At 39.0% G+C, this 26,924-nt stretch overlaps 2 protein-coding genes across 2 annotated transcripts in view; one reads left to right on the plus strand and one right to left on the minus strand.

Annotated features, from left to right (window-relative positions):
• Positions 1–537: 537 nt before the first annotated feature.
• On the plus strand, positions 538–19,332 carry RCBTB1 (RCC1 and BTB domain containing protein 1). Its single transcript, XM_054399815.1, has 11 exons — positions 538–681; positions 1,431–1,581; positions 2,055–2,221; positions 4,770–4,928; positions 5,990–6,097; positions 7,022–7,164; positions 10,069–10,259; positions 13,824–13,950; positions 14,439–14,590; positions 15,245–15,375; positions 18,437–19,332. Exons 1-11 carry the CDS (start codon positions 538–540, stop codon positions 18,575–18,577), a joined length of 1,614 nt encoding a protein of 537 aa, XP_054255790.1. The 3' UTR covers positions 18,578–19,332.
• Positions 19,333–22,014: 2,682 nt separating this feature from the next.
• The window catches only part of SETDB2 (SET domain bifurcated histone lysine methyltransferase 2), a 62,691-nt gene continuing 57,781 nt past the window's right edge, over positions 22,015–26,924 (minus strand). Inside the window, exon 23 of the mRNA XM_054398898.1 lies at positions 22,015–22,745. Coding sequence (XP_054254873.1) covers positions 22,606–22,745 — 140 coding nt within the window. The 3' untranslated portion in view covers positions 22,015–22,605. The remainder of the gene's footprint in view (positions 22,746–26,924) is intronic.

Consider the following 26,924-nt stretch of genomic DNA (forward strand, 5'->3'; position numbering starts at 1 on the left):
TTTACTTAATCACTTTTCCTCTGATGTGCTTCACTGCTTAATTGTACAAACACATGAGTTTATCTCATGCTTTGTGCTCTCAGAAATAACCTTTTGACCATAACAGCAGCTTTTAATTATGCATGAAACGGCAGATTCAGGTCATGTGCTTAACAGCCCCGGCTTTGTTTTATTTTCAGGTTTCTCATGAGTATCAACAGCTTGCTTACATGGCATATATAAGTTGTAAGACTATAAATAAAATAATTCACAAGTGAAAATTTTATAAACATGAATTCCAGCTGAAATTCCCTCAGAAATCTACTCTGCCACCCATGGATATTTTCTAGATCACAATTGTAGAACAGCAGACATTCAGTTGCGCTGAATAGTTTCTTAAATTTCCTATTGGTTCACCTTAATACGTGGAAATACGTGGGTTTTTTTCACTCATTTAAAGGAAATTATTTTATGGCATGTTGATGGAAGCGCAAATATAAATTTTTTAATACACTTCTGTTTTTTTTACAGCAATGTCATCTTACTTGTAGAAACATCATGACCCACAGCAGCATCATGGTGGATGTAGGCAAGTGGCCAATATTTACCTTACTGTCACCTCAGGAATTAGCTTCTATTCGGAAAGCATGTGTATTTGGTACCTCAGCCAATGAAGCGATATACATAACGCACAATGATGAGGTAAGGCTGGAATCAAGTGGAACATGTAGGCTACAATTAGGTGTTTTCAGAGTCTGCTGAATACTTGCAAATTTGCAAGTTTAGGAAACTTGCAAATGGCAAGGCCAGGGTAGATTACATGCACTTTTGAAGGCAGTCAGGATTCAAAAGTTGAGGTAGCTTGAAATTAAGTGCAAGTATTCCAGGTATGAAGATTTAAATTAGGTTATGGCTTGCAAAGTACAATACAGTGGAAGATTATCTGTGGGTTTTTGATGGTTCAGGAAATCCATGCAAGTTAGCATTGTGAGGATGAAAGAAAACAAGCCAGATATTCTGGGATATATTAGTGGAAGAATTTTTTTGTAAGACTGGATAGAATAGGATTTTTTTTTCCCCTCAAGTCCTATCAAAGCTGCCAGTAGGATGAGGCTCCCACATGTGGTACAGCTGTGACTACTCTTTACAAACAGCTTTTACAAGAAGATGGTGTCTTCCAACTTATAGTTTAATACTTCTGTAATACTCTTCCTGCAAATGAGAAGCCTAGCTTCCAGGCCTGCTTGGATCTGAAGAATTCAGATTCATCATTTAAATTCCAAAGTGTTCCTGTCCTGATTTTTGAGGTTGTTAACTTCCATGAGGGAAGTCTCTGGCCCTTGAGAGTCCATGGCAAAACTCTGTCCTGGCTTTATGAAGACCTGAACATTACCATATCTGTACCTACATAAGTTTAAATCACTTGAAATGAATATTCCTCTGTTTTTCAGGTATTTGTTTTTGGACTGAATTGCAGTAATTGTTTGGGAACTGGAGATAACCAGAGCACAATAATACCAAAGAAATTAGAAGCCTTATGTGGAAAGAAGATTTCTAGTCTCAGTTATGGAAGTGGACCCCATGTTGTACTTTGCACTGAAGGTAGAAAATTAACATTTAGCACAGAAACAGATTTTAAATTCCACTTACATTTAACAAGAATCGATTAAGGTGTAATTGTATTTGCTTATTAACTGGGTAATGTGCACTAAGAAATTCTCATCAGTCTTGAGTGGAACTAAATATATTCTGTAATAGGTAAAGTAAGTTTTGATTTCCATTATGTTGAAACTGTGGAGTTTTACTCTTGTAATTTATGACCTACTCAGTCTTACCTGTGCACCTTCATGTACTTCCACAAAAAATCTAGAGGTTATGCTGTGATATATTTGTGTAAAATAGTTATATACAAATGTATAATTATTTAGTGTGCAGGTGATTCTTGTAACAGCTTCACCATTTGTTAATGTCCTCTCACTTTCATGTTGGCATTTGCTAATTTCTTAGAATTCTGTCTATCTTAACCTCTTTGGATTTTTTTGTGGGTTTTATCACAAACTTAAATATTTTTGCAGATGGTGAAGTGTATGCTTGGGGACATAATGGTTACAGCCAGCTTGGGAATGGCACAACCAATCAGGGCATTACTCCTGTTCAAGTTTGCACAAATCTGTTAGTAAAGAAAGTAGTGGAAGTAGCTTGTGGCTCTCATCATTCCATGGCGCTGTCGTTTGATGGAGATGTAAGTTGAAACGTGTTCAAATCTCTTAATCTCCTTCTTGAAGTGAATACCACATGTGACCTTGCTAGTTCTTTCTCTGTAGTGTAGTTGCAACATAACCTTTTTTATTGCTGCCTCAAACTAAGATGTCCTGTTCTTCAAAGCAGACTTGAAGACAACTCAAAAAATCATTACCTGCAAACCTCAACAAAAACCCCAACCAACCCAACCACATAAACAAGGGAATAAAGCCCTGTGTCTTTCATTTATTGTATGTCTCACAGGGATGAGTCCAGAAAGCTTGTGTCACTTACAGGTGGAAAAATGGTTTGTAAGGTGCAAAATGGAACGTTGTTGTTGGCTTGCAGTTCTTTTTATTAAGGGGTATATCGAGTTGTTTGTATTCGCTGGTTAGTGCTTAGTCTGTTTCTTGTAGTCTTCATGATTTCCACACTGGTATTATGAAAGAATGTTGCTCTGCACACCTCTAAATACCTTTGTGTGTAACTAATGACAGACTTGGTTTATATATAAGCCTGCTTTATGCTATTTGTTTACATGGCTTGAGGCTGTGTGTCATGGGAAGCATGTACAATTACTTTCCAGTTAGTCAAATTTGACCAATTCGTGTGTATCTGGTTTGAGTTGCATGTTACTGCACGGAGGAAAGCCTGATTTCTGCTTTGCTTCAACAAAAAAGGGGTTATAATTTTAAAACTTTCCTAACAATGAAAATGGAAACTACAGTGCTTTCCATCCTGAACATGTCTGTGTTCTGCTTCAGTATGGAGTCATAATACAACAGTAATAAAAAGGAGCAAATCAGCATTTTGAGCTTGGTATATAGTCATTGACTTAAGTGATCTGTGTTGTATCTGAGCCCACACTTAAGGAAGATCTTAATGTTGTCAAATTTGACTTGGTTGAACTCAAAAATTTGGTGTATATGTGGGAAGGAGAGCGTGTTCATGTATTAGCTGAACTAGTGACCAGCTGCTGCATGTTAGCTGCCTGTCGTGGCCATGCTGTCTCTTGTGACAAACTTAATGTGCTTCAAATCTCAATGGAAGCAGAGATGTTTCTTTGTATTTACCATGGAGTCGATATATGCAGCTTGCTTGCCATTGTGGCTAGTTAATGTACTATAAATCCATCCCTAGTGTACTTTACAGTAGCTTGCTCTATCTGTGCTCTGGATTTTTATCTCAGCCAGGATTGATTATACTAAAAGCAGCAAAATTGTGTTAAGTAGAGTTTTATTTACAGAAAGATTTGTCTGCAAAAATATTGTGATGATATATCTAGAGTTTAAGAGAGGCATTGAAATTGGAAGTATTCATGGAAATACTTGGCATAATTGATTTGTACAGTTGGTTCAGTGTAATTTTAATGCGGTGCAAAATTAAAAAAAAGATAATACACTTAAAGGACTACAGACATTTGTGCTTCTCAGAGAGGAAACTGATTAGCTCTTTGGCATTTTGATTACCTTCTGAGATTTTCTACCTCAATTTTTCTCTGTTACTGAAATGAAGATATTTTATAGAGCATCTTCAAATATTCAGTAGGAGTCAAAGACCAGGAAAATACAAGTAACAAATAGTAAAGGACCAATGCTTTCTTTTGTTCATACTGGACAGAGAAAATTAGTTGTGTTGGTGTGATTTTGTTTTTGGTGATGGGGGAGGTGTTTGTTTCAAACGGCTGACTTTTGGTCAGGGATGACAGAATACACAGACTCTACATTAGGGTATCTATCAGAGTGCTTTTACTGGCTAGCATGACTGTGGCTGGGTTGTCCAAGAGGACAAACTTTTGAACTGGGTGAAGCATCAGGGAATGAACTACCAGAGATATTTTTATGCCAAACTATGGGTGTGTATGCACATAACAAAAAACTGAAAACACCAAACTATAAGTATTTTTTACAGCAAACTACTTCCCTGTCTTCTGTATTTCTAAATGAAAGGAGCCATTATTTTTTTTTCATTATTAGTTTGCTACTGGCAAACTTGAACTGTCAGAGATGGTGCAATTTTTTTTTGGTCAATGCCATTTTACAAGAAGGTTTTGCTGCTTTGGAACAAAGGTTGACAAAACCATCTTCTTTCTTTCATAGCTATTCAAAGACAAAGAAAGGTAGGATGAGTGTTCAGCTATAACCTGGTTTAGAGTTCTATGAAGAAAACTGATTAGCTGTAAATTGAGGAGTTCAGCATCTTTGGGAAACAAATGACATTCTGGCCTGTATTTCTTTCCAATATTATGAAAATATTAAGACAGCGCATCACTATCCGCTTTGTCTTATAGTTCAACATATTTAATATGGAAATATTTGCCTTTTCTTTCCTATTGTATTCAGATGCTCTGATTCTGTAGCAAGAAGCTGAAAAAAGTGCTATGTTCATATTTGCTAAATCAGCCCCTTTTCTGTGTTGAAAATTAATTTAAAGCATTTTAGATTCTTAAATAGTTTATGCACTGATGTTCACTATAGCTAGGTTAGCATTTATTATCAGTACTGTTATTAAGGCTTCAGATGTAGTTTTTTGTTTGTTTTTATGGACAGCTGTATGCTTGGGGCTACAATAACTGTGGACAAGTTGGATCTGGATCTACAGCAAACCAGCCAACTCCTCGTAGAGTTTCCAACTGTTTACAGGGTAAAATGGTAGTTGGCATTGCTTGTGGTCAGACCTCCTCCATGGCTGTAGTAAACAATGGTGAGGTAAGCTTTGCTGCATTCTTACATTCTGTTACCCCAACTTAGAAGGTTAATGTCTGAACATGGAGTTGTGTTGACATGGAGTTCTCAAGTTATAGACTTGTACTGATAGAGTTGTATCAGAGATATTGATAACTTCTGTGAGATGACTGTAATAAAACTCTGTAATTAACTGGAAGTAGTGTCTTTTAAGCATTCCTTCTTATGGTGGAGACTGTATTGGGAGATAATTCTTACTGAGATTCCAACTGCAAGAATTCAAACAGTTGTATTAAGCATGTCTGCCTTCATATTTCAATAGATTGCTCAACATATGTCTTAATTAGATTTTTGGAAAGTGTGCACCATTATATTTATTCTGCAAGAATACACTGATCGATATGGGCTCTTAAACATATTGGTTAATTGCCAGCAACAAAACCAAACCAAACTCTTGAACATTTCCCTGTATTGTGCAACTGCTTTGTTTCATACAAGTTTATGGTGTTGTCTTGTCTTGTTCCCAGGTATGATCTGTAACCTAAATTTTATTACATTTCACAAATTTTACTACTTTTAAACAAGCATTTTATTGTGACTCGAGGGACTATAGAAGACCCTGAGATTGAGATGAGCTTTTATTGTACACACTTTCATCTTGTCATATCCACCATAACAAAGCTAATGGAAAAAAGAAAGCTAAATAGGTAACTTCAGTTTAAACTAAGCCAGTATCAGCTCATCAGAATATTGAATTTCTTATTTTCTTACAAAAAAAAAAAAAAGGTGTAAAAGTCAACTAAAATTTTGACACTATGGGAAAGATTTTGGTATATCGTAAATTTATTGCAAAATTTGTAGTACTTCAAAGACAAACATATTAGAAAAGTAAATGGAAAGTTGAAAAGTTCGGTGCAGTTGGTCGCAGCAGTATATTTGATACCTTTCAGTCTTCTTTATATTTGCTCTTGAAATAGCATACTTTTTTAATAAGATGTACTTTTTGACTTGTACTTGATGCTAAGTCTTAAGTGTTCTACACATCTTGAGAGGAGTGGCTTAATTTTGTTTCCTTTTGCAATCAGGTTTATGGCTGGGGTTATAATGGTAATGGTCAGCTAGGACTTGGAAATAATGGCAATCAGCTAACACCATGCAGAGTGGCAGCATTACATGCTGTGTGTGTACTACAGGTATGGCTAACATAGAGATGAACATGCATTTGCATTAATGTTGTTAGCATCTGCTACAGCTGTATCTTTAGAATCTTATACCTACTTCCAGATTTCACAGTTCAAATACTGAACTTCTTTAGCTCTTGTAAATTATGTTAGGCTTATAAAAAGGTGCAGTTCAACTGTAAGATACTTGCCTTTGTAAATATTCTGATTGATTTTAAGTAAGCTAGTGTAACTATAAGTAAACTATGCTTTGGATAAAATGACATCTTTGTTACAAAACTGAACGAATTAAATGCACGAGGCAAACACAAGAAATAAAAGGGGGTTCAAAATGGATCCTACAGCAATATTTTAATTAGCCCTTCAGAAGTGAGTGGAGAGTCATGGATGGGGGTTTGGTTGTTTGGTGGTTGAGGTTCGTTAAATTATTTATTTTAGATTTTTTTTTCCCACCTAAGAACAAAATTAAAATTTGGGTTTTCCTGGGTTTTTAATAAGGTGGTGTGGAGTTTCGTGTGATAACTTGAGTTATAAAGTTGTTGGCTCTTGAATTACAGCTCCCATAGTTTCTGAAGTATTCAAAATTGCAATTTCTGAAAATATTTCAGAGTTGCAAAACATGACGATGAAATTCATTGTTCTTTGCATGAAGAATTTTCAACTGAAAGCACATAAAGGCTAGAGCAACTTTGTAAGAGTGCAGTATATTATTTAAGAGTAATCAATGAACACTGAATTAATGAAGTTGGGACTTTTCCAGTATTTGTAGTTAATGTATTTTGTGTTACTTTTAAGTACTGAGAAATAACACACTGTAGTGCTACAGTGAAGAATGCCTGAGATATTTAACATCAGCTATAGTAAAGTACTATGTGGGATGGTTTTGTTTCTTGTCTCTGTTTTGTTTAGTAGTAATGCTTATACATTTACTTACAGATTGCCTGTGGCTATGCGCATACGTTAGCACTAACAGATGAGGGTTTGCTCTATGCCTGGGGAGCTAACACTTATGGGCAGCTGGGAACTGGCAATAAAAGTAACCAGCTAAGCCCGGTGCAGATCATGATGGAAAAAGAAAGGTAATCTTGCTGAAGCTGTTTATGGATTGATAAGTGTTATGCAGTCTCTAGCACTGGAAGCATGTGTGTGTAGGCCTTGTTGAATTGTTTTCCTATTGCTAATGTTAAAAGCATAAGAAAGGATGGTAAGTTAATTGTTTTCTTGTAGACTGTGTGCTTTTTCATGTCTGTAACGATTACTGAAAGTAAATATACTTTGTGTTTACCTGATACTGAAAGATAATGAGTAAGTGTTAGGCTATTCTAAATATGATTCCTTTGATTATGAATTTGGAGGTAGGAAATAAGTAAGGCAAGCTTTTAAGCTGTATTGAGGTCTACACTGAAGAAAAGAAAAATAGTTTTAAAAAAAGGTGAGGAAGAAAGCATCCCCTTTGTAAGAAGTGACATGTAAAGAAAAAAAAACCCAAACATTTTCTGAAAGGCTGATAATAATCAACCCCGTAAACAGAACTGCATTTGCAAGTTTGTTAGAGCTAAGGGCAGCTAGTACCACTTTTACTGGTATTACCAGTTTCCGTAGTTTCATAGTTTCCTGGTCTCATAAAAGAATAACACTAAGTCTTGTCTACTCTATTTCAGTGCCCTTGTCATTCTCATATTTGGGATGACTCTTCTGCTGTTTACCTGCAAACTTGGACCTCAGTCCCATTTTCTGGGTCCATGTGTATACCTACAGCTTAATGTACCTCAATTTGGAAACCTCTTAGTCTATAAACCTCTTAATCTGTAAATCTCTTACTATGTAATCTCCTCTTAACTGGGAAATGCTTGTGGTTTAGATTTCTCCTCCATTTTTGAACTGTCTGGGAAGTCATTCCTCTCTTTTTCCTGTTTTTCACACTTAAATTAATAGCTGAGCGGTACTGAGATTATTTAAGATTTTTAAAAGTGGGGGGGGGGGAAAGGACAAAGAAATCATCACAATACAAACCACTGAGGTGAGGCTGGCTTGTTTGTGAGGGAACTGACACAAGCAAAGCAAAATTAAATACTCTTAAAAAAACTACTGAAAGAGAAACGTGTGTGTTTGCAAATACATCAACTTTGTCTCCTTAGTGATTTATTTCTTGAGAGAATTAAGGAGAGCTGTTACACTTAGAGTTATGTCTGAACTCAAGCATGGGATTATAATAAACCTGGCATCTGTTCAATGACTAAAGGAGGGAGAAAATATCATAGAACTTCTGCTTGGAATCTAGAGGAGGAATAAGTCTCTTGAATTTACTCATCTTGCTCAAGCTGCCTCCCTTGGAGACAGTGATGTAAGTGAATGAGCTGTCACTTCCAATGAAGCATATTAATGCTGCTTTTCCTGCTCTTTTAATTTATGTAACTCTTTTGTCATTTATATGTAATGTTGGTGATAGTTCCTTGAATGATGGTGGTGAATATTGCACATATGGCTTGTAAGGAAATTTTAGAGACTTCATTTTGTGTTAGCTTGGAGGCAAAGGTCAGCTTCCTGAATTTTGATGTTAAGTGTATGCTTAACATGTTATCCTGTACATGTGCTGTAAGTATATTGTACATGTACTATACATGTGTTATCGTCTATGTTCTACTATACTTCTTAAGTATAGTATAGTTACTCTGAAAATAAGGATCTGTTCTGCTAAGGAAAGAGAGTTTGGGGAAGGAAGTAGTCTAGGTATCTGTAAAATAACTGCTTTGTGATGCCTCTTGCTGAGATGCTGAAAAATGTTAGTGTTGCATAGAAGTTAGTAAATTGATAATGGTGTAAAGCAGCCTGTTTGTCTTTTATCTGCCAGAAATTATTGATATGTGTACTGAAAATGATTGTAAATTATTTCTGTGTTTCACTTTGAAATAATTCGTGGACTTAAGATATGGGCTTTGTGTTAAAAAATCTTATTGCCTAAAAGGCGAACTCTTCATTCATATTGTTCTATAAAGGAACAAACATTCTGATATGTATATTCTCAGATTGCTTGGAAAGATATTTATTTGCCCCAGTTGATCTGTTTCTGGCATAAAAGCAAGAAATCCTCTGATGCATTTTTAGCATGGAGAATAAACAGGAAAGCATAGCTTTTGTTTTTGAACTAATGCTGGAACTTCCTCTGGTTTTTGCATATTGTGTGAACAGAGATTGTAAATGTCCCGCTTCTTTTAATGGAAGCGTTCTTCTTCTTGGTTCTTGTAATGTTTCAGATAGCAAGATAGGGATGGTCTGAGTAGTGGGAGAATGGAACAGATAAGTATGAATCAGAAGCTCTAATATTGTGAGTAATATATGAGGTGTTTATTTGAAGAACAAGCATAGCTCTTCAAGAATGTGGGCTTCCGTGTGTGTATTCACCTTTCCGCAAATGAAGCACTGTCCATGTTCCATGATGAATTTCATTGTTGAGGAAAGGTAACTAATAGCAAAATAAAAATCAGAAATACAAGAAGATCTCTGTATATATATAAAAAACAGATTAAAAGGGGACTAGAAGGATTTCCTGATAAAGGGTTTATTGAAAAATATGTAGGAACTTAGTCTCAAAAGGAGAGAATTTTTACAACCTCTGTTTGAAAGAAGTTCTGAAAAATGCTCTACAAAAATTTTAGTAGTAAAATTTTCCTGTCTGTTCCCTAATTGGAAGTTTCATAAGCTCTATAACTACTTCTTGAGAGCGTGTGGTGTGCATTGCTTTTAAAGGGGAGACCCAAAACTTTTTTTACCCGTGGATACAGAGGAAAAGGAGGAATTTCAGCTGATGATAATGACGTAATTGAAGCAATATCTGATTACAGTAAAATCTACAAGCATTCACATTCAGTATCACATTCATGCAAGACAAAGCAGTACAGAAATGTAGATGCATAGTTTGGTTGTTATTTTGATGAGGCCTTGGGAAAGTCATTTTATTCTGTACCCGTGTCTTCTGTTTGCAGGGTTGTGGAGATAGCAGCCTGCCACTCTGCTCACACGTCAGCTGCCAAGACCCAGAGTGGCCAGGTGTACATGTGGGGCCAGTGCCGTGGGCAGTTGGTGATCCTGCCCCACCTCACTCACTTTGCCTGCACCGACGATGTGTTTGCTTGCTTTGCTACCCCTGCTGTTATGTGGCGTCTTCTGTCAGTAGGTGAGAACAAGTTCAGTGTAGCAGGTGGTGCTGTCATCTCTGTGTACCTTTGTAGTGATTAGTGCAGTATTTTACTCCTGTGACAGGATGGTTCTTGCTTTAAGGAGAACCAACAATTAAAACTAGTTCTTTTACCTAGGGCTTTTTTTTCATCTTAAGAAAGCAGCCTACTTCAGCAGCTAAGGATCTAGAATAGGGTTAACTAGATTGTTTTTGTTTACCATTATTCATCTGGAGAGAATCCAGTTTTACCATTGCACTGTGAATATTGGTATTTCCTATATTTTTATTGTTCGAGCTCCAGCTTGGGATTGGGAAGGACTCCAAGATATTTTAAACAATTTTTTTTCCTCTTAAAACTAACATTCTGTGATTCTAACATTCTGTGTAAAACTGTTCCTATGTGGAAGACTGCTTCTAATACATGTTATTTTGGTATCTAACAACTTTGAATTATAAGTCTTGTCTCAAGCTTTCCCACCTTAATATTTGCCCTTCCAAAGTGAATCTCTTCTGTGTTTCATGTTGGGAAAGTAAAGTAACAGAATTCCAAGTTCTCATTTTGTGAGATGATTTCTCTCAACTTGATTTAGTTTGACTTTCCCCAAGGACAGGTAGATTTGTTAATAATAGTCCCTGTAAAATAAGACTGTAATATAATTTTCTCTGTTGCAACTCTTCTTTTACTGACTTGGATAACACTTGAGATGCACTGTCTCTGACCAACAAATAAGCCCAAGTCTTTCTTCTTGATTGATTGATTTGGATGCTCCTAGTTCTTATTTGACCCCAACTATGCTATGAAGTGCTTAGCTTGCACTTTCTTGAAAAAGTAAGGTGATTTGTTGTTCAAAACATGACGATGTTTGAATTGTAGATTTGCTGCGTCAATTCTCAAGATCATTTAGGAGATCTAATCTGTTTTCTTATCAACAACAGATCCTCATTTTGTTTGTCCTTGTACAACATTGCTTTTGTGGAGGAATCATATCATAAGTAATCTTTCTTCAGACTCAAGACTTTATTTTTACATGTGCCTTTTTCTAACCCAGCTTCTCCATCTTAACTTCTCATTTAGCATGTTATCACATTTATAGAGGCCCAGGTAACAGCATCTTGTCTATAGAGGAAAACTGGATAGTTTTACTAAAGAGAGAGATTAGCCTGGAGTGATCTGCTTCTGGGTAAATCCAAGTCTTGTTTTATCCCACTTTCTCCATTCTCTAGTCCTCTGTGATATGTGTTACTCTTGCCCTCTATAGAGGTCTGATGGTTTTCCAGTCTGTTGCCTTTTGCTAGTAGTGAAGGGTGTTTGAATGACATCTCCCCAGTTTAAGTACCTTTCAGGTTCTTGATTTTTATGATGTATTTGCAAAGTGAGTAGAACAAGATATGTGAATTTTGTACCTGCATTTTAATTCCTCTTATGCCTTTGGGAGTTCTTCCCCTCTTCCTCTCGTAATTCTACTTATTGAATATTGATTCAAAAGCATTAATTTTCAGGGGCACTTTTGATGTCCATTTTTCATACACATTTTTTCCTTCTCTGTCTTTTTTTGTTTGTATAGGTTTAAAACCCCCCCTTTTTTCTTTTTATGGGTCTTGGGATTTTTGGGGGGTTTTGTTGCCTGTTTTTTCTTGGTGAGGGCTAACTCTTCATAAAGGTTATTGTTCTACTTCCAGTTATGATTGCTCTGCCAAAAAAAAAAAAAAAGAATCACTCAGGATTGGCTGTGGTGAAGTACAAATCTGCAGTCTTTTTTGAGGAATGAACGTAAGGTATTCGGAGTGAAAGTTGATCTACTGCATAGCTTAAGTTAAGCTGATGACCTAGAAAAAAAAATCACATGAGCAAATGGATGGGGATTAGAGCATGGTTTAATTAGCCCTGATGAGACACATGTGAATGATCCATAAATTAGAGAAGTGTATGGTCTTTTGTGGCACAAACATGGTATGTCTGTTACAGCGGTTTGCTATAGCAGTATTCTTTAAGTGCCAACTAATTCATCTGTCTGTAATGGTGAAGAGTAATTTATGGATTGTATATAGATGAACAATATGTGGTCCTGTGGGACACAGGAGACATCCTGGTATAGTGGAAATCCATTTATTTTTCTTTTCCATACATTGCTTCTTAGAAGCCAGAAATGTGTTTTGAAACACACTTTTAAGATGCAACAACAGAAGCTTCAAATAGCGGGTTAAATTAAACTTTCTAAAACTTCAGAGTTCTTGTTTTACCAGAAGCCTTACCCTGCTTCTGCTGCAACTCTTGTGAGACTTCCAGTGGCACAGAATGGGACCTCTGTAGGACCAGTGCCATAGCTCTTAATATAAAAAACTGCCAAAGAGCTGTGATATCTCATCTTTAATCCACTTCTGAAACTGCTAAGGTCCCGTGTCCTTGTTTGTACCAAACCCACATATCTGTCTTTCATCTTCATCAGCACTGCTATTGGATTTTGTGTTGTTGTAACTGACTAGTAAACTGACTGACTATAGTGGCATGAGTGATAGTTCATGGTAGTGAGCCATAGCAAAGACCTTAATTGACAACCCTGTCTGTCAGCAGAAGAAAGCGGCCAGCTGGTGACATGTTTTCTTATTCTTTAGGCTCAGATCACACTGTGTCAGTGTGGCTGAAGTACTGTACACCATGTCTCAAGTGAGTTGCAGGTGATGCTGTAGACTCACTCCCATTACCAGCAGTCGCCGGTTAGCTGCAGAGACTAGTTAGCAGGTTGAGGTTCCAGACCTGAGCTGACCCAGCACTAGTGCTGAGCTGCCAGGAGGCTGGCAATTTCACAGATGGTGCCCAGGAGGAACATGAGAAAGAAAGTTCTCTAGGTACTGTGTTTGGTGCTCTGCTACCTCTGTGCAGTGACCTGAATCACACAGAATCGCAGAATGTTAGAGGTTGGAAGGGACTTCCAGAGATCATCAGGTCCAACCCCCCTGCCAGAGCAGGATCACTTAGGGTAGTCCGCACAGGAATGCATCCAGGTGGGTTTTGAAAGTCTCCAGAGAAGGAGACTCCACAACACCCCTGGGCAGCCTGTTCCAGTGCTCTGTCACCCTCACTGTAAAGAAGTTTCTCTTCATGTTGAGGTCAACCTATGTTCAAGTTTGCATCCATTGTTCCTTGTCTTACTACTGTGCACTGCTGAAAAAAGATTGGCCTCCTCCACTTGACACCCACCCCTCAGATATTTATAGACAATGATCAGATCCCCTCTCAGTCTTCTCAAGACTAAACAGCCCCAGGTTTCTCAGTCTCTCTTCACAAGGGAGATGCTGAAGTCCCCTAATCCTCATGGCTCATCCTCGTGAAATGGGAACTGCTGGCCACTGCTGCCTTTAGCTTTTGTGGAGCAGTCCTTGCCAACAGGAAATGGTATTGGATTAATTAATTCTTACCATTTTACCATTTAAGCCAATGGAGCTGACCCATTTTCTTTGACATGCTCTTAGTTGATCTGCTAGCTTTAGTTATTGATATGTGTGTGTTCCCTTTAAGATGTTTAATATATTTGGAATTTTTTGTTTGTTTTAAAATTGTAGAACATGAAGATTTTTTAACGGTAGCAGAGTCTCTGAAGAAAGAGTTTGACAGTCCAGAAACCTCAGACCTGAAGTTCCGTGTGGATGGAAAGTACATTCATGTCCACAAAGCTGTTTTGAAAATCAGGTAGTGGTCACGTTTCACGGCTCTTGTTTATACAGAATAACCTTTTAGTATCACATCTAAGGGGGGAAGGAGAAAGTGAAGGATAGGGAGGAACCCCTAAACCTGTAATATGTAGCATCCACAATCACTTTGAATGGATTGTGAAAGGAGTTGCATTGAAAGTTGTATCTTAAAATGGTCCATATTCAATTTTCACTAAGCCTATTTGTTGTTCCCAGGATAATAGTATATTCTGCTAAGTGTGTCTGATTGCAATGTATACACAGATGTTTCTGTAGCATAGATCAAATCAAGGATTTTATCTTTCTGCCTAAGGATAATGCTGCCCACAGTATTAGAAACTGAAATATGGACCACTGGCTGTGATGGGGTATGGCAAAATATTTGTGAATATTGCAGAGTTCCCCAAATACATATTTCATGGGGGCTGTAATGTAACATTCATGTGTTCATATAATGGTGTTCCAGATGATGTCTTTGTCTCTTAGGTGTGAACACTTCAGAACCATGTTCCAGTCATACTGGAATGAGGATATGAAGGAAGTGATAGAAATAGACCAGTTTTCTTACCCTGTGTATCGTGCCTTTCTTGAGTACTTGTATACAGACAGTGTTGACCTTCCGCCTGAAGATGCAATAGGTATTGCTTATGGTCCACTTATGTTAGAAAGCAGCATCCAAAAACTGACCGGGGGACTCAGTATAAGTCTATTAATATTGGCTTCTAGTCTAGCCTGTAATGTGTTTTACTGGTGATTGATTAAGCTGTCTTTAAAATAACTGTTGTGGCAAACTACAGCAGAAACGTTGCATAGAAATAAGCTATGAGGAGTGTTTTCAAACTTGGGAGAGGAACTATTTCTGTGGGTTGAAATACTTACGTATTTTACTAAATTGAGTCTATTGTTTAGGATAATTCAAAGAATCCCTGGAGATCTAATACAGGAAACTTGGATAGCAAAGCACAAAATAATTCAAGCAGGAATTTTTATAATGGCAGTTTTTGCTTGTGTTGTGGCAGTTGTTGTGTGACAGTAGCACACTTGCAAGCAACTTGATGGAACAGCTTGCCTGTTTGCAGGGATTAACATGATTGCAGCATGAGGTAATAAAAGGCCTTTCTTCCTGTGTAATGGTGAAATACATTTTCCTGAATGGTGACCTTCTTGCAAAAAGCATGTTATAGAACAGTGCATATAGAATACAGCTGCAATCTGTAGTCCAAGAGCATAAACTGTTGTTGAAGGAACAGAGATTGTTAAAACTGGCTAATAAGACAGTGTTTTAATTGCAGGGCTTTTGGACTTGGCTACTTCGTACTGTGAAAATAGATTGAAAAAACTGTGTCAACACATTATCAAGAGAGGAATTACTGTGGAAAATGCATTTTCATTGCTCTCTGCTGCTGTCAGATATGATGCAGAGGTAAACTTCTAAACTTCAGTGCCTTAAATAGGTGGCTGCTTTCTGACAAACAGTGGAGAAAAGTGGACTGTTACATTTTCATACAAGGTCTCACTTACTAGCAGATAATACTGTTTCCCACTTTTAGAATTTTAGAATGTTGGACTGTATTTGCCATGAGAGGTAAATAGATAAATAGATATTTTTTTCTCCTTCTCTCCCTCTTCTCCCTAACCTCATAAACCAGTACTGGGAAGGTGAACTACTACACAGATATCTAAAGACTACTTTAGTCCCAGGCTGAGACTTGGTATCTGTAAATGTTTGCCTTGCTTGATTTTGTGGTAAAAGGTTATGATGCTTTGCCAAGCTTCATGAATTCCTATTTCTGTGGAGGAAAACAAAAAAAGTAACAAAAAGTTTCTGAAAGATGCAAACACTAACTCTGAAACAAGGGTTATAAAACAAATCCCATAACATCGTGGAAAGCAGTCTCATCAGCCTTAAGTTACATGTTTTCAAGATTGTGTGTTGTGTGTAATGCCATATGATGGTAGGTTTGAGGATTGAGTGCACTTGAGTTTGTTTTTTTTTTTTTTTGGTTGGCAGGGTGGTTTTTTTGTTGGCTTTTTTTGGTTTGTTTTAGCTACAGTGAAGTACACTTTCAGTCTTTAAGGTATGCTAATAGGACCTGCTTTATCGTCCTAATAAACGTTGAGGACAAACTGTGTGTGAAAAGAGGGAAGGCTAGTGAAATTTGTCTGCTGCACAGTCTCTGGCCTTACTACTAGGTCACTTAACATGCTGCTTTGTGAACTAATAGGGAAATGCTCCTGGCTTTGCTTTGGCTGTTTGTATTTGGCATAGTATCTGTGCATCATGTTTGTAACTTTGTGATTGGTTAGTTTTTAACTTGCTGCTTATGCTTACAAAGCAGTTTTGGTTCTCAGTAGATCAACTTACTGTTTTTTTTCTTGTATTTAATATCCAGAAATTGTCATATGGGTGCCCTAACTTGTTTTAGAGCCTTGTAGTGTGTTGCTTGTTTGATATACTTTACCCAAAAGTCTGTATTAGTGTCTGAATTGTGGCTTCAGTTCTATTGTGAATAACAATCTCTTCAAGTGGGAGTTAATGGAAAATAGGAAGATTACCGTATTTTAGCCTTAAAAGATTGCTTGCCTAGTGGGTCTTCAGTGTGTGGTTGATTCTGCATGTAAAGGGTGGAGGAAAGCCAGTTACTATACCTTAGCTATAACTAAGTGGAATTAGAAATAGTTAGAACCCTAGGTGTGAATACTACATCAGAGAGAGAACGGTGAGAATGAGGGGTTGATTTTTAGTAAAAAGTGGGTCGTACATGCAGTGACACTGGATGGGAGCTCGACATTGCTTGGGTGATGTAGCTCATTTGAAGGACTGTGTGTCTGGGAGGCAACAGTTAAGCTGCTTCATCAATTTAAAATACCTTCACCACATTAAAATCTCCTATACTTTCTTTTGGTGACTGAAGTGCCTAGAATTAGGTCAGGTCTGTCTTCTTATTGTAGCATTCAAAATAATGATTGGATGTGCTTTGTGCCTTTATTCACTGAAGTCGATACTAGATACAGTTTGCTGGGAGTGCATCCATTGCAGATGAAATTCAGCCTTTTTTTTATTCAGAACTTAAAATTTTCCTAAGTCACTTACTAATACTACAATATTTCTGTTTATTGTATGCTTCTGTTGCATTGACTTGGAATATAATTTAAAAAAAAATAAAGCAGTGCAAAATATTGTAATGTGTATGATGTAATTTTGTTTATTAGTTTGTTCTGTTACTTAAGAAAAAAAGAAAAGAAACGCATCAGTGTTCAGTTCTAATAGGCTTGTCTTTTTTCGTTGCACAGATGCCACACAAGTCAAGATCTGCAGCTTCAGAATGCCTGGTTTTAGGCCAGGATATATTTAATATTGTTGCTGTGTCAAGAACTCTCACTGGCACACAGTTGCTCTAGCTTTCAATATTGACCTTAAGTGAAAACATGAGTATTAATCAGTCTTTCACACCTCATGTGGCTTAAAGAGCTCTGCAAATTGGTTATGCTTTACTGCAGTGCCCACTTCTGCTGAGCAGCTAGTCTACAAACTCGGAATAAAGAAATGAGAACAGAGTGGGCAGCTGCTATTTTGTGAGGGCTGCAGCAGCCTCCTTATGGCAGCTTAGATCTACGCTACAAAAAGTAAATTTCCTCCTCCAAAGAGGAGCTGGAAACAATGAGTGGGAAGCATTTTATGGTCAACCTTACCTTGACAATGCCTGTACCTTGGGTTTTTTTAGACGTCCTTTCTCTATGACATCATGCAGGTGCAGTGATGGTTGTGAGGCTTTCCTAATTGTTAAATGGAAAGCACTTCCAAATAGACTAAAATATCTGGAGTCCCCTTTCTGAAAGAATTACTATGCTGTGTTGTGCTACAGCACTTCTTTTGGAATCATTCTGGGGACCTTTGTGAAATACTGTGTAACACTGAATGTGTTTCTAATGCACAGAAAGGCCTTCTGCCTAAACTCTGCTTTAAACTTAAAACAGTTTAAACTAAAAACAGTTGGTACGTGCTTGCATTGAGCATGATGATATGTAACTTCAAGGCTTTAGCTAAGACCTTAACTAAGCAGAAAGTCAACCAACCTTACATACAGAGTTTCTGTTTTGGAACAAATTGGCTGGGTTTCCTAAATCCAGAGTCTTTGGGGTATCATTACTTGTATTGGGTTTTAACGGCTGTCAGTGAATGCAGATGAAACCAAAGTCGAAAAACTTTCTATGTATGTATTGCTTGGAACAGCTTTTTTTTTTTGTGACTGCAGCTGTATAGTGAGAAAAGATTGTAATTACTTTCCCCCTTGTAACCATGTTACATGGATAGAATTATTTTCTCTTTGTGTGTGGAACATTGAAAGCCATTGGGTTAATGTGTTTGCCTAATTCTCTGCAAAAATAAAGCACATACAGGCATTTGTGCCTGAATGTAAGCATCTGTGATGAAAGCAAAGATAATAAGATTTTTTTTGTTTTATTTTTTCTTTTCTGTTTAGGACTTAGAGGAGTTCTGCTTTAAGTTTTGTGTCAATCATTTGACGGAAGTGACGCAAACTACAGCATTTTGGCAAATGGATGGTCCCCTGCTAAAGGAATTCATTGCTAAAGCCAGTAAATGTGGAGCCTTTAAGAACTGAAATGAGGCTGTAAGTTACAGGTGCTGGTAGGGGTTTTTGCAGTTATTATAGGGTGTCATAATTGTACTGGCAAAAGCAAGTATTACCTGGTCTCTTGTATCAGATGTGAAAGGCCACAGTGAAAATGAACATCTTTTCTGCTCAAGAGTGAACTGTTGTAAAAATGTTAGGCAAAATACCAACTTGCTTTTAGCAAACCTGGATGGTGGAACCAGTTCCAGATTTCAGATGGAGAGAGGAAACACTGCACTGTGCAAAGGATACCAGCTGGTGTTGAGGACTTACCTTTTTAGCCTAGGAAATCCTGGTTCTAGCACCACCTCTTAATATTTTCAGTTTACTTTTGGGGGTTGGAGAATAGTCTGACCTGAGCCACTGAATCATGTCACTTAAATCATTAACTCCCTGTGATTACAGAAGAGCAAATGGCATGGATATCTTACTGCATTTGCATGGTTGTGAATGAATTTGCCATTTGCTGTGTGTAATTAACCAAGTGTAGTCGGTGCTTAGAAGAGTGCAAAAATAATATATCCTTGTCTACGCAAGTAGCTCTGAAGGGGTAACTAGCAAATCTAATTGGAAGTAAATCTTTGTATTTGGCTATACTTTAAATTAAGTTGTAATGTGTACTTTGTGTAAGCATATTCTGTTTAAGCATATTCATAATGGCTAATGGAGAAAATTCCCTCTTCATTGACTGCAGATGACGTAGGTTCCCTTGGAAGGGAAGGGATACACTGTTCTGAAAGTGAGGGGGTTGCTTTCAAATGTTGTAAAAATTTAAAGTATGTGTAATAAAATTCACTTTTTAAATACTTTTTCACTAGCAAACTTCTTTGGACTCTTCAGAAAATTGCAGGCTTTATATGTTGAATACAGCATGTAAAATGCTTTAAAAAAAACCACAAAACCCAACAAAAACCAAACCCCAGTCCAACCCTACAGATTGTGTATTATTGAGTCTTATTCATTTCACTGTGCTTGACAAATACCCATGGACTCACTTTCAGAAAAGAACAAATTTCTGTGTTGGCACTGATTTAGACCCCAGTCATTACCACCTATGGATTTGGGTTCCTTTCACTAAGCCATCCCTATGTGACTGCAATCTTAGAGCAGGTAAGTACGGCCAAACCTACTACTTGTATTGGTTTTACAGCTGCACCAAATATAGAGTTGAGCAGCAAACCTTGGAACTTCAGACTTGAAGTTTAGGTTTAACTGCAGGTTAACTGTTAGGTTTAATTTGGGGGTTATGACTTCTCTAAGTCTGCCAAAGCCTGGAATTTTGTCTTGTTGATTGAGGCCAGGGAGCTTCTGTGGCACAACATTAGGAGTTCAGTCTAGGATAGTCTGACAAAACACTTCCAAACGTGTCATCAATATTTCTGATAAACAGCTTGGTTTGGATTGCAAACTCTAGGCTAAAGGTCTAGCTTGGCAGGGGTTAGAACAGAAATGTTCAGGACTTGTCCTCAAAGCTTCTCTGAAGCTTTTCAGTAATTCATTTTGTTGCTGCACAGAAAAAAGAGCTCACATGAGCTTTTATGTCTTTCCCATGACAGTAGATTTGCATCTTTCTTTGTTCCCTAACAACAGGTTAATCCATGCTTCATGTCAATACAGTTTTGGTTTAGGTGGGAGTTTTCTAGGCTGAATGACTGAGTGGCATGTGAGTTCTTGGCTTAGGCAGTAAACTGGTTGTGTTTCTAGTCCTGCACAGTCAATAGGCCTGAACTGTATAATCAGGTAGAAATACTCATGTTGTGTTCTATAGGTAAAGCTAACAGTTCTACCTCAAGATCTTATGTTCTGGAAGTTGTTGTTTGATAGTTATGAATATTTACTAGTCAGGGAGAATACACCTGCTTTAACAGGGTGGGACTGCATCCTGTCATGAGAAGCTGTGTTTGATGTTGATTAGGAGAATGGCTCACTCTGCTTGCAGCCGAGGCAAGGTGCAGTTAATGGTAGAAAGATGATAGAGCAGCTCATTCTGGAGGTCATCTCTAACCACAAGAAAAGAGGGTTATCAGGAGTAGCCAACATGAATTTACCAAGGGGAGATGTTGTGTGACTATTCTAATCACCTTCTGTGAAACCATGACCAAATGGGTAGACGAGGGAAGAGTTGTGGATGTCATATACCTTGATTCAGTAAGGCTTTTGATAGTCTCCCATAACATCCTTGTAGAAAAGCTCAAGAAATGTGGCACAGATGATTGGTCAGTGAGGTGGACTGCAAACTGGCTTGACAACAGAGTTCAGAGGGTTGTGGACAGAGTCAACTTGGAGGCCTTGTGACCAGTAGTGTTCTCCAGGGATCAGTACTGGGTCCAGTTTTGTTAAATATCTTTATCAATGACATGGATGAGGTCACTGAGTGCACCCTCAGCAAGTTCACTGATGATACAAAACTGGGGGGTTGGCTGACACCTGTCAGGCTGTGCTGCCATCCAACGTGACCTGGACAGGCTGGGGAGCTGGGTACAGGCAAACCTCATGAAGTTTAATAAGGACAAGTGCAGGGTCCTACATCTGGGGTGAAATAACAGGCACCAGTACAGGTTAGGGGCTGCCCTGCTGGAAAGCAGCTCCACAGAGTGCAGTGCTGGTGGACAGCAAGTTCATGGAACAACAATGTGCCCTTGTGGCCAAGAGAGCCAATGGTAGCCTGGGGTGCATCAAGAAAAGTGTGTCCAGCAGGGCTAGGGAGGTTCTTCTTCCCCTCTACTCTGCCCTGGTGAGACCACACCTGGAGTACTGCGTCCAGTTTTGGGGTACAGTTCAAGAGAGACAGAGACCTGCTGGAGAGAATCCAACAGAGAGCCATGAGGATGATTAGGGGACTTGAGCATCTCCCCTATGAAGAAAGGCTGAGAGTCTTGAGAAGACTGAGAGGGGATCTGATCAATGTCTATAAATATCTGAGGGGTGGATGTCAAGTGGAGGGGCCAAGCTCATTTTGAGTAGTAAGACAAGGAACAGTGGATACAAACTTGAACATAGAAGGTTTCACCTCAACATGAGGAGAAATTGCTTTATGGTGAGAGTGACAGAGCACTGGAAAAGGCTGCCCAGAGATAGTGGAGTCTCCTTCTCTGCAGACTTTCAAAACCCACCTGGATGTGTTCCTGTGTAGACTGCCCTAGGTGATCCTGTTTTTGGTGGGGGGTTGAGGGGGGGTGGGAGGGGTGGGACTCAATAATCTCTGGAGGTCCCTTCCACCCTCTAACATTCTGTGATTCTGTGTGACAGCACACCCCCTCCTCCACCCTACCCTGTGCAACAGTGGTGCTAGTGAGCATGACCAAATAAAATGTTTTTAAAAAAGCTGTGTATTTTGTTAACTTACCCTTTTGTAGCTAAACAATGCTTTTTTTGTATTCAAAATTTTTTTCTAAGACAAAACACATGGAAGTGGTATCATTTCTTAATGGAGAAAGGAAGATGCAGTCCGCTGTTCGATCCATTTTACGTGTTGTATAGAGTATGATGCTCAACCATTTCTGGTCTGCCTGCAAACACTGTTTCATCACTGCCATTACAGCAGAACTAGTTATACATGAAGCAGTCAATCACGAATCAACAACAACAACAACAAAAAAATCCCGTTCATACTTCAGAAGCCTTCCGAATTAAGTGCAAGTTCCACTAATTTATCTTCTTTGGAAAGCCAAAGCAGCATTGTGGTCGTTAAAACCTGCCCAGTCAGAAAAGTGCTCCCATAGTTAAACTGACTTTAGCAAGTGTTGTGTGGCAGCTGATGCTCCCTTATCTTTGAGAATAAAAGTCTTGCTGGGCTTTAAAAAAAAGCCAGAATTGGTGTATAACAATCACTGATCCATTGTTAAATTTTAAGGGACAACTTAAAATTATTGCAACTGTGAGGTATAAAAATGAGTAGAACACCCAGTCCTTGCTTGTGTCCTTGGCAGGAGAGGAGAAGAATTACTGAAGACACCAACCAGATGTGCTCAATGGGTTCTATCATTAGAAAAATATCGACACCATTACAGAAAGGGTTATTCAGACGCTGTACTAGATGTACTAGCGGTGCTCTCTGGGGGAGGAAGGACGACCTCTTTTAAGTCCTGCAGTAGCTCAATCTTGTTATCCAGTCTTTTTCTGCTTTCCAGAAGTTCCTGGATTTTTAACTCTGTTCCTATTCAGAAAAAGAAAGGGATAAAAGCTTTTATTCATATGTAACTACTACTAATTCAAAATCCATCTTATATATTTATTAACTCTGCAGAGGCCACCAATGCTTAGTTTAACCTACGATAACACCCTGTATGTTTGGTCTCCTCCTGAAGAGCTGTGTGTTGTAGGAAAGAGACTAGGTGAAATATCAGAGTCAAAACACAAAGCAGTAGAGTTACACACTCTGAGCCATGTACTGTAATCTGAAAATAGCACAGGTTTCATGTAAACCATCACAGCAAATATGAAAATTATATTTATTAACCCAGTGGTACTTGGCATATGAGCTTTAACAGTTCCATTTTCAGAATCCATTTGTAGAGGGAAATACACATTTTGCATATTTACAGGTAACATCTCTGAATTACACATTTAAAGCAAATTTACAAACCTGATGGATTTTAGCCAACAACAAAAATTAAAAAGAGATGGCTTGGACAATTGTATTAAAACATGCAACTCGAGTCCTTTATTTGCAAGTCCCTGCCTGCATTTCTGCTTCCCTTTACTGCATACACCTTCCACATGTCCAAGACTATTTCAGTGACTGAGAACTCGCCTCGCTAGAATTCAGAAGCATTACCACAACCTTATACTGCTAACCACAAATTTTAAATGAAGCACTTGCATTGTTCAGTAACAGAGCACCAGAGGTGTCTGTGACAGAGGCGTAGTGAACAAACAAGTTTTCCTCACAGTGTGTGGGAACGCAAGAGTTAAAGTTTTAGTTAAAAACCAAAATGTTGCCTTTTTTTTAACTCTGAATATACTTTTTGCTTTTTATGGGGGAAGACATTGAAGGCGTTCTCCAAAGTTGTAGAGTGGGGAAAGTAGCTCCAGCCATTTACTCCTGTTCATTCTGAATTACAGAGCCTGAACCATCCTGTCTTGGTTTAAGAGCAAGACAGAATCTTGCTTTCCCACCCCGGCAGGGAGCAAAATAAAACGCTCTCACAGAATTGGAAAGAAATACAGACTTATATTAAAAAAAATATATATAATACAGAATGTATGAATCCATAATACAGAATATATAACTCCATACTATCTACTACATACCAAGAAAAACCTTCCCTCCCATCCATGCCTTAATACTCAAGCCTTAGTACTCTTTTCTCCATCCCCTCCTCCCCCCTCCCATATGTCCCCTACATTAGGCCCAAATAGGGCAAAACTGCAAATGGAAAATTACCCAGGCCTCTCAAGGCCACAGTGAGACCCAAAATCCTCCCCCATGCCTGATAAGTACTCACGCCTTCCCAGGAGGAGAGGGAAAAGAGAATCAGTTGATAGTACAACTTGCTTATGAAGAGATAGCAGAATTGTGGGATAGAATAAACAATTTACACTTTCCAGTCCATCTCTGGACCCTTCCAGACCTCCTGGAGGTCTTTCACTCTGTAGTTCTTAAAGGCATCTAGCCTCAAACCATAACACACCCTTAACTGTGATTGAAAAAAAAAAATCCACAAAACCAAACAACAGAAAAAAGAGTAGCTTTTTTCTGCTGCTGCTTCTCAGTGCAGAAACCCCCTTGCTGCTGCTGTTTGTGCGTGCACATGGAAGGTTATGTGCACATATTTTTGTAACACGTTTTTAAATACATTATCCAGTAAGGATGAGTGTGGATGTTGAAATGGGAAGCCAGGAAGATGGTCATCCCACTGAGTGCTGAAAAGTCTAGGGAGTGGGTCATTAAAGAGGGCCTTGACATCTTGCACTGAGAAAAAGCAGATGACCCCTCTTTTCTCTGCCTTCCTCTGCAGTTGTGCATCAGTTATGTTTGACAGCACATCCTGTGCTGAGCACACAGGTCACCATCGTCTCTATCCACTGTTTCACAGTGTCAGTGCAACAGTCAGCCAGACTGCAATGGAAACCTTTGTCTTCAGGGCTTGCCACAGGCAGCCTCCATGGCCTTTCTATTAGGTATCAAGGCTCTGTAGTTCAAAGAACTAGCAGGCATGTATTTGAAGAAAAATCTGGAGATGTACAAGTGGGAACTGGTGAAAAAACTCTTGGAGAATATTTGGACATGAATTAATAAATTGTCAGAAATAAAGAGCAAACATGATGATTGTGTTACTGCATATGGGGGTGTGGCAGATTCAGTCAGACCCCCCCCCCCCATTGCCCACAACACCTTAGTTGAACTTCCAGCAAGTATCCACATATACCAGTGTATAGATCACATACTGGTGGGTGGAGACAATCAGGAACAAGTTGGCCTAGTAGCTGAAGCCATCTGGAATTTACTAACCGAGACTGGGCTAGACATTCCACCTTCCAAATGTCAAGGCACAGTTCAAGAGATTAAATTGCTGGGAGCCTGGTGGACAGCTGGTGACAATGCAGCACCTGCTAATGCCTGCAGTACCTGGTTCAGTAGCTGTCAGCTACTGAAAAAGGGCAAATAAAAACCAGTAAGAATTACAGCAACTGTTGGGTACATGGGGGTATTGGAGGAAACGCATACCTGGATTTTCAGTGGTTGCTTGTCCCTCATATGATTTGCTCAAGAAACACAGAACACAGGACTGGACTTCACAGCATACCAAGAGTCTTAATGTCTTAAAAGATGAGCTTAAGGCTTATCAAAGGCTGGGTCCGCTACACCCACAAGATGCCTTAAGGGTAGAATGGGGATTTTTCCAAGCATGCATCCTACTGTGGAATATTCCAGAAGGAACCAAAAGGCCCAACCAGACCACCTTTACTCTTTTCTTCCATTTCTTTTAAGGAAACTGAACAACTGTATTTAGAGGGGGAAAAACGACTCATGTCACTAACCAGAGCGGTCAAGGAAGCAGAGAAGCTGCACGTGTCACAAGACATTGTAGTGCAAGACCCTTTCCCTCCACTAAATTCAATCTTCAAGGGATCATCTCCTGAGGGAGTAGCCCAAAAAAGCCACAGTAAGAAAAGTGCTATGCCTACCTGGAAGGAATTGGACAGCTACTGTAACTGAGGGAGGGTCCAACTCAAGTTTCCAAACCACAACAGCTTGCAAATCCAGATGCAGTTCTGTTAGGTCAGCCCTATAAACCTTCTCCAATTAAGGAAGCACCTGAGTTAACCACTGACTCAAACACTGAGTGGTTCACAGATGCATCTGCCCACTGTGTGGATTCAAGTGGCACTACAAAGCTGCAGCATTGGAGATTGGTACTGGGAAGACTGTTACAGAGGAAGGTGAAGATAATGCACACCTAAGGAGAAAAGGACCAGGGGTCCTAGTGGATGGGAGGTGGACCACGAGCCAGCAATGTGCTCTTACGGCCAAGAAGGCCAATGCCATTCTGGGGTGTATTAGAAGGGGTGTGGTACTGGGAGGTTCTCCTCCCACTCTGCCCTGGTGAGGCCACATCTAGAATATTGTGTCCAGTTCTGGGCCCCTCAGTTCAAGGACAGGGAACTGCTTGAAAGAGTCCAGTACAGAGCCACAAAAATGATTAAGGGAATGGAACATCCTCCTTATGATGAGAGACTGAGGGAGCTGGGGCTCTTCAGCTTAAAGAGGAAGAGACTAAGGGGTGACCTCATTCATGTTTATAAATATGTGAAGGGTGAGTGCCAAGAGGATGGAGCCAGGCTCTTCTCCGTGATGCCCAATGACAGGACAAGGGACAATGGGTGGAAGTTGAGGCATAGGAAGTTCCATGTGAACATGAGGAAAAAAGTTTTTCACTGTGAGAGTGAGAGAACAGGCTGCCCAGGGGGTTATGGAGTATCCCTCTCTGGAGATATTCAAAACCCACCTCAATGAGTTCCTGTGTGACCTGGTATAGGTGATCGTGCTCTTGCAGGGCAGTTGGACTAAATGATCTTTTGAGGTCCCTTCCAATCCCTAACATTCTGTGAGTCTGTGAATTGTGGGCACTCATGCTGGCAGCAGAAAATGGCACTACTGCTATTTACTACACTGATTCCTATGCAATCTACAAGGGTGCCACTGAATGGATGTATCAGTGGGAATCTAATCAGTGGGAAGCAGGCCACACCAAAGTCTGGAGGGCTGGAGATTGGCAACAATTATTAGAAATAGGCCAGTTGAGAGCCTTAAAGGTAGGATGGGTAAAAGGCCATTCAAAGAATGGAATACCTGCTGCAAAATGGAACCAGCAGGCAGATTACCTAGCAA

This window comes from Indicator indicator, chromosome 1, assembly GCF_027791375.1.
Source record: "Indicator indicator isolate 239-I01 chromosome 1, UM_Iind_1.1, whole genome shotgun sequence".
Taxonomy (NCBI): domain Eukaryota; kingdom Metazoa; phylum Chordata; class Aves; order Piciformes; family Indicatoridae; genus Indicator; species Indicator indicator.

What these genes read in the sequence shown, in the direction of transcription:
- RCBTB1 (XM_054399815.1), top strand. Translation starts at nt 538, where the DNA reads ATGACCCACAGCAGCATCATGGTGGATGTAGGCAAGTGGCCAATATTT. An exon ending in ACATAACGCACAATGATGAG is followed by an intron (nt 682 to 1,430) that starts GTAAGGCTGGAA and finishes TCTGTTTTTCAG; the next exon opens with GTATTTGTTTTTGGACTGAA. An exon ending in ATGCTGTGTGTGTACTACAG is followed by an intron (nt 6,098 to 7,021) that starts GTATGGCTAACA and finishes ATTTACTTACAG; the next exon opens with ATTGCCTGTGGCTATGCGCA.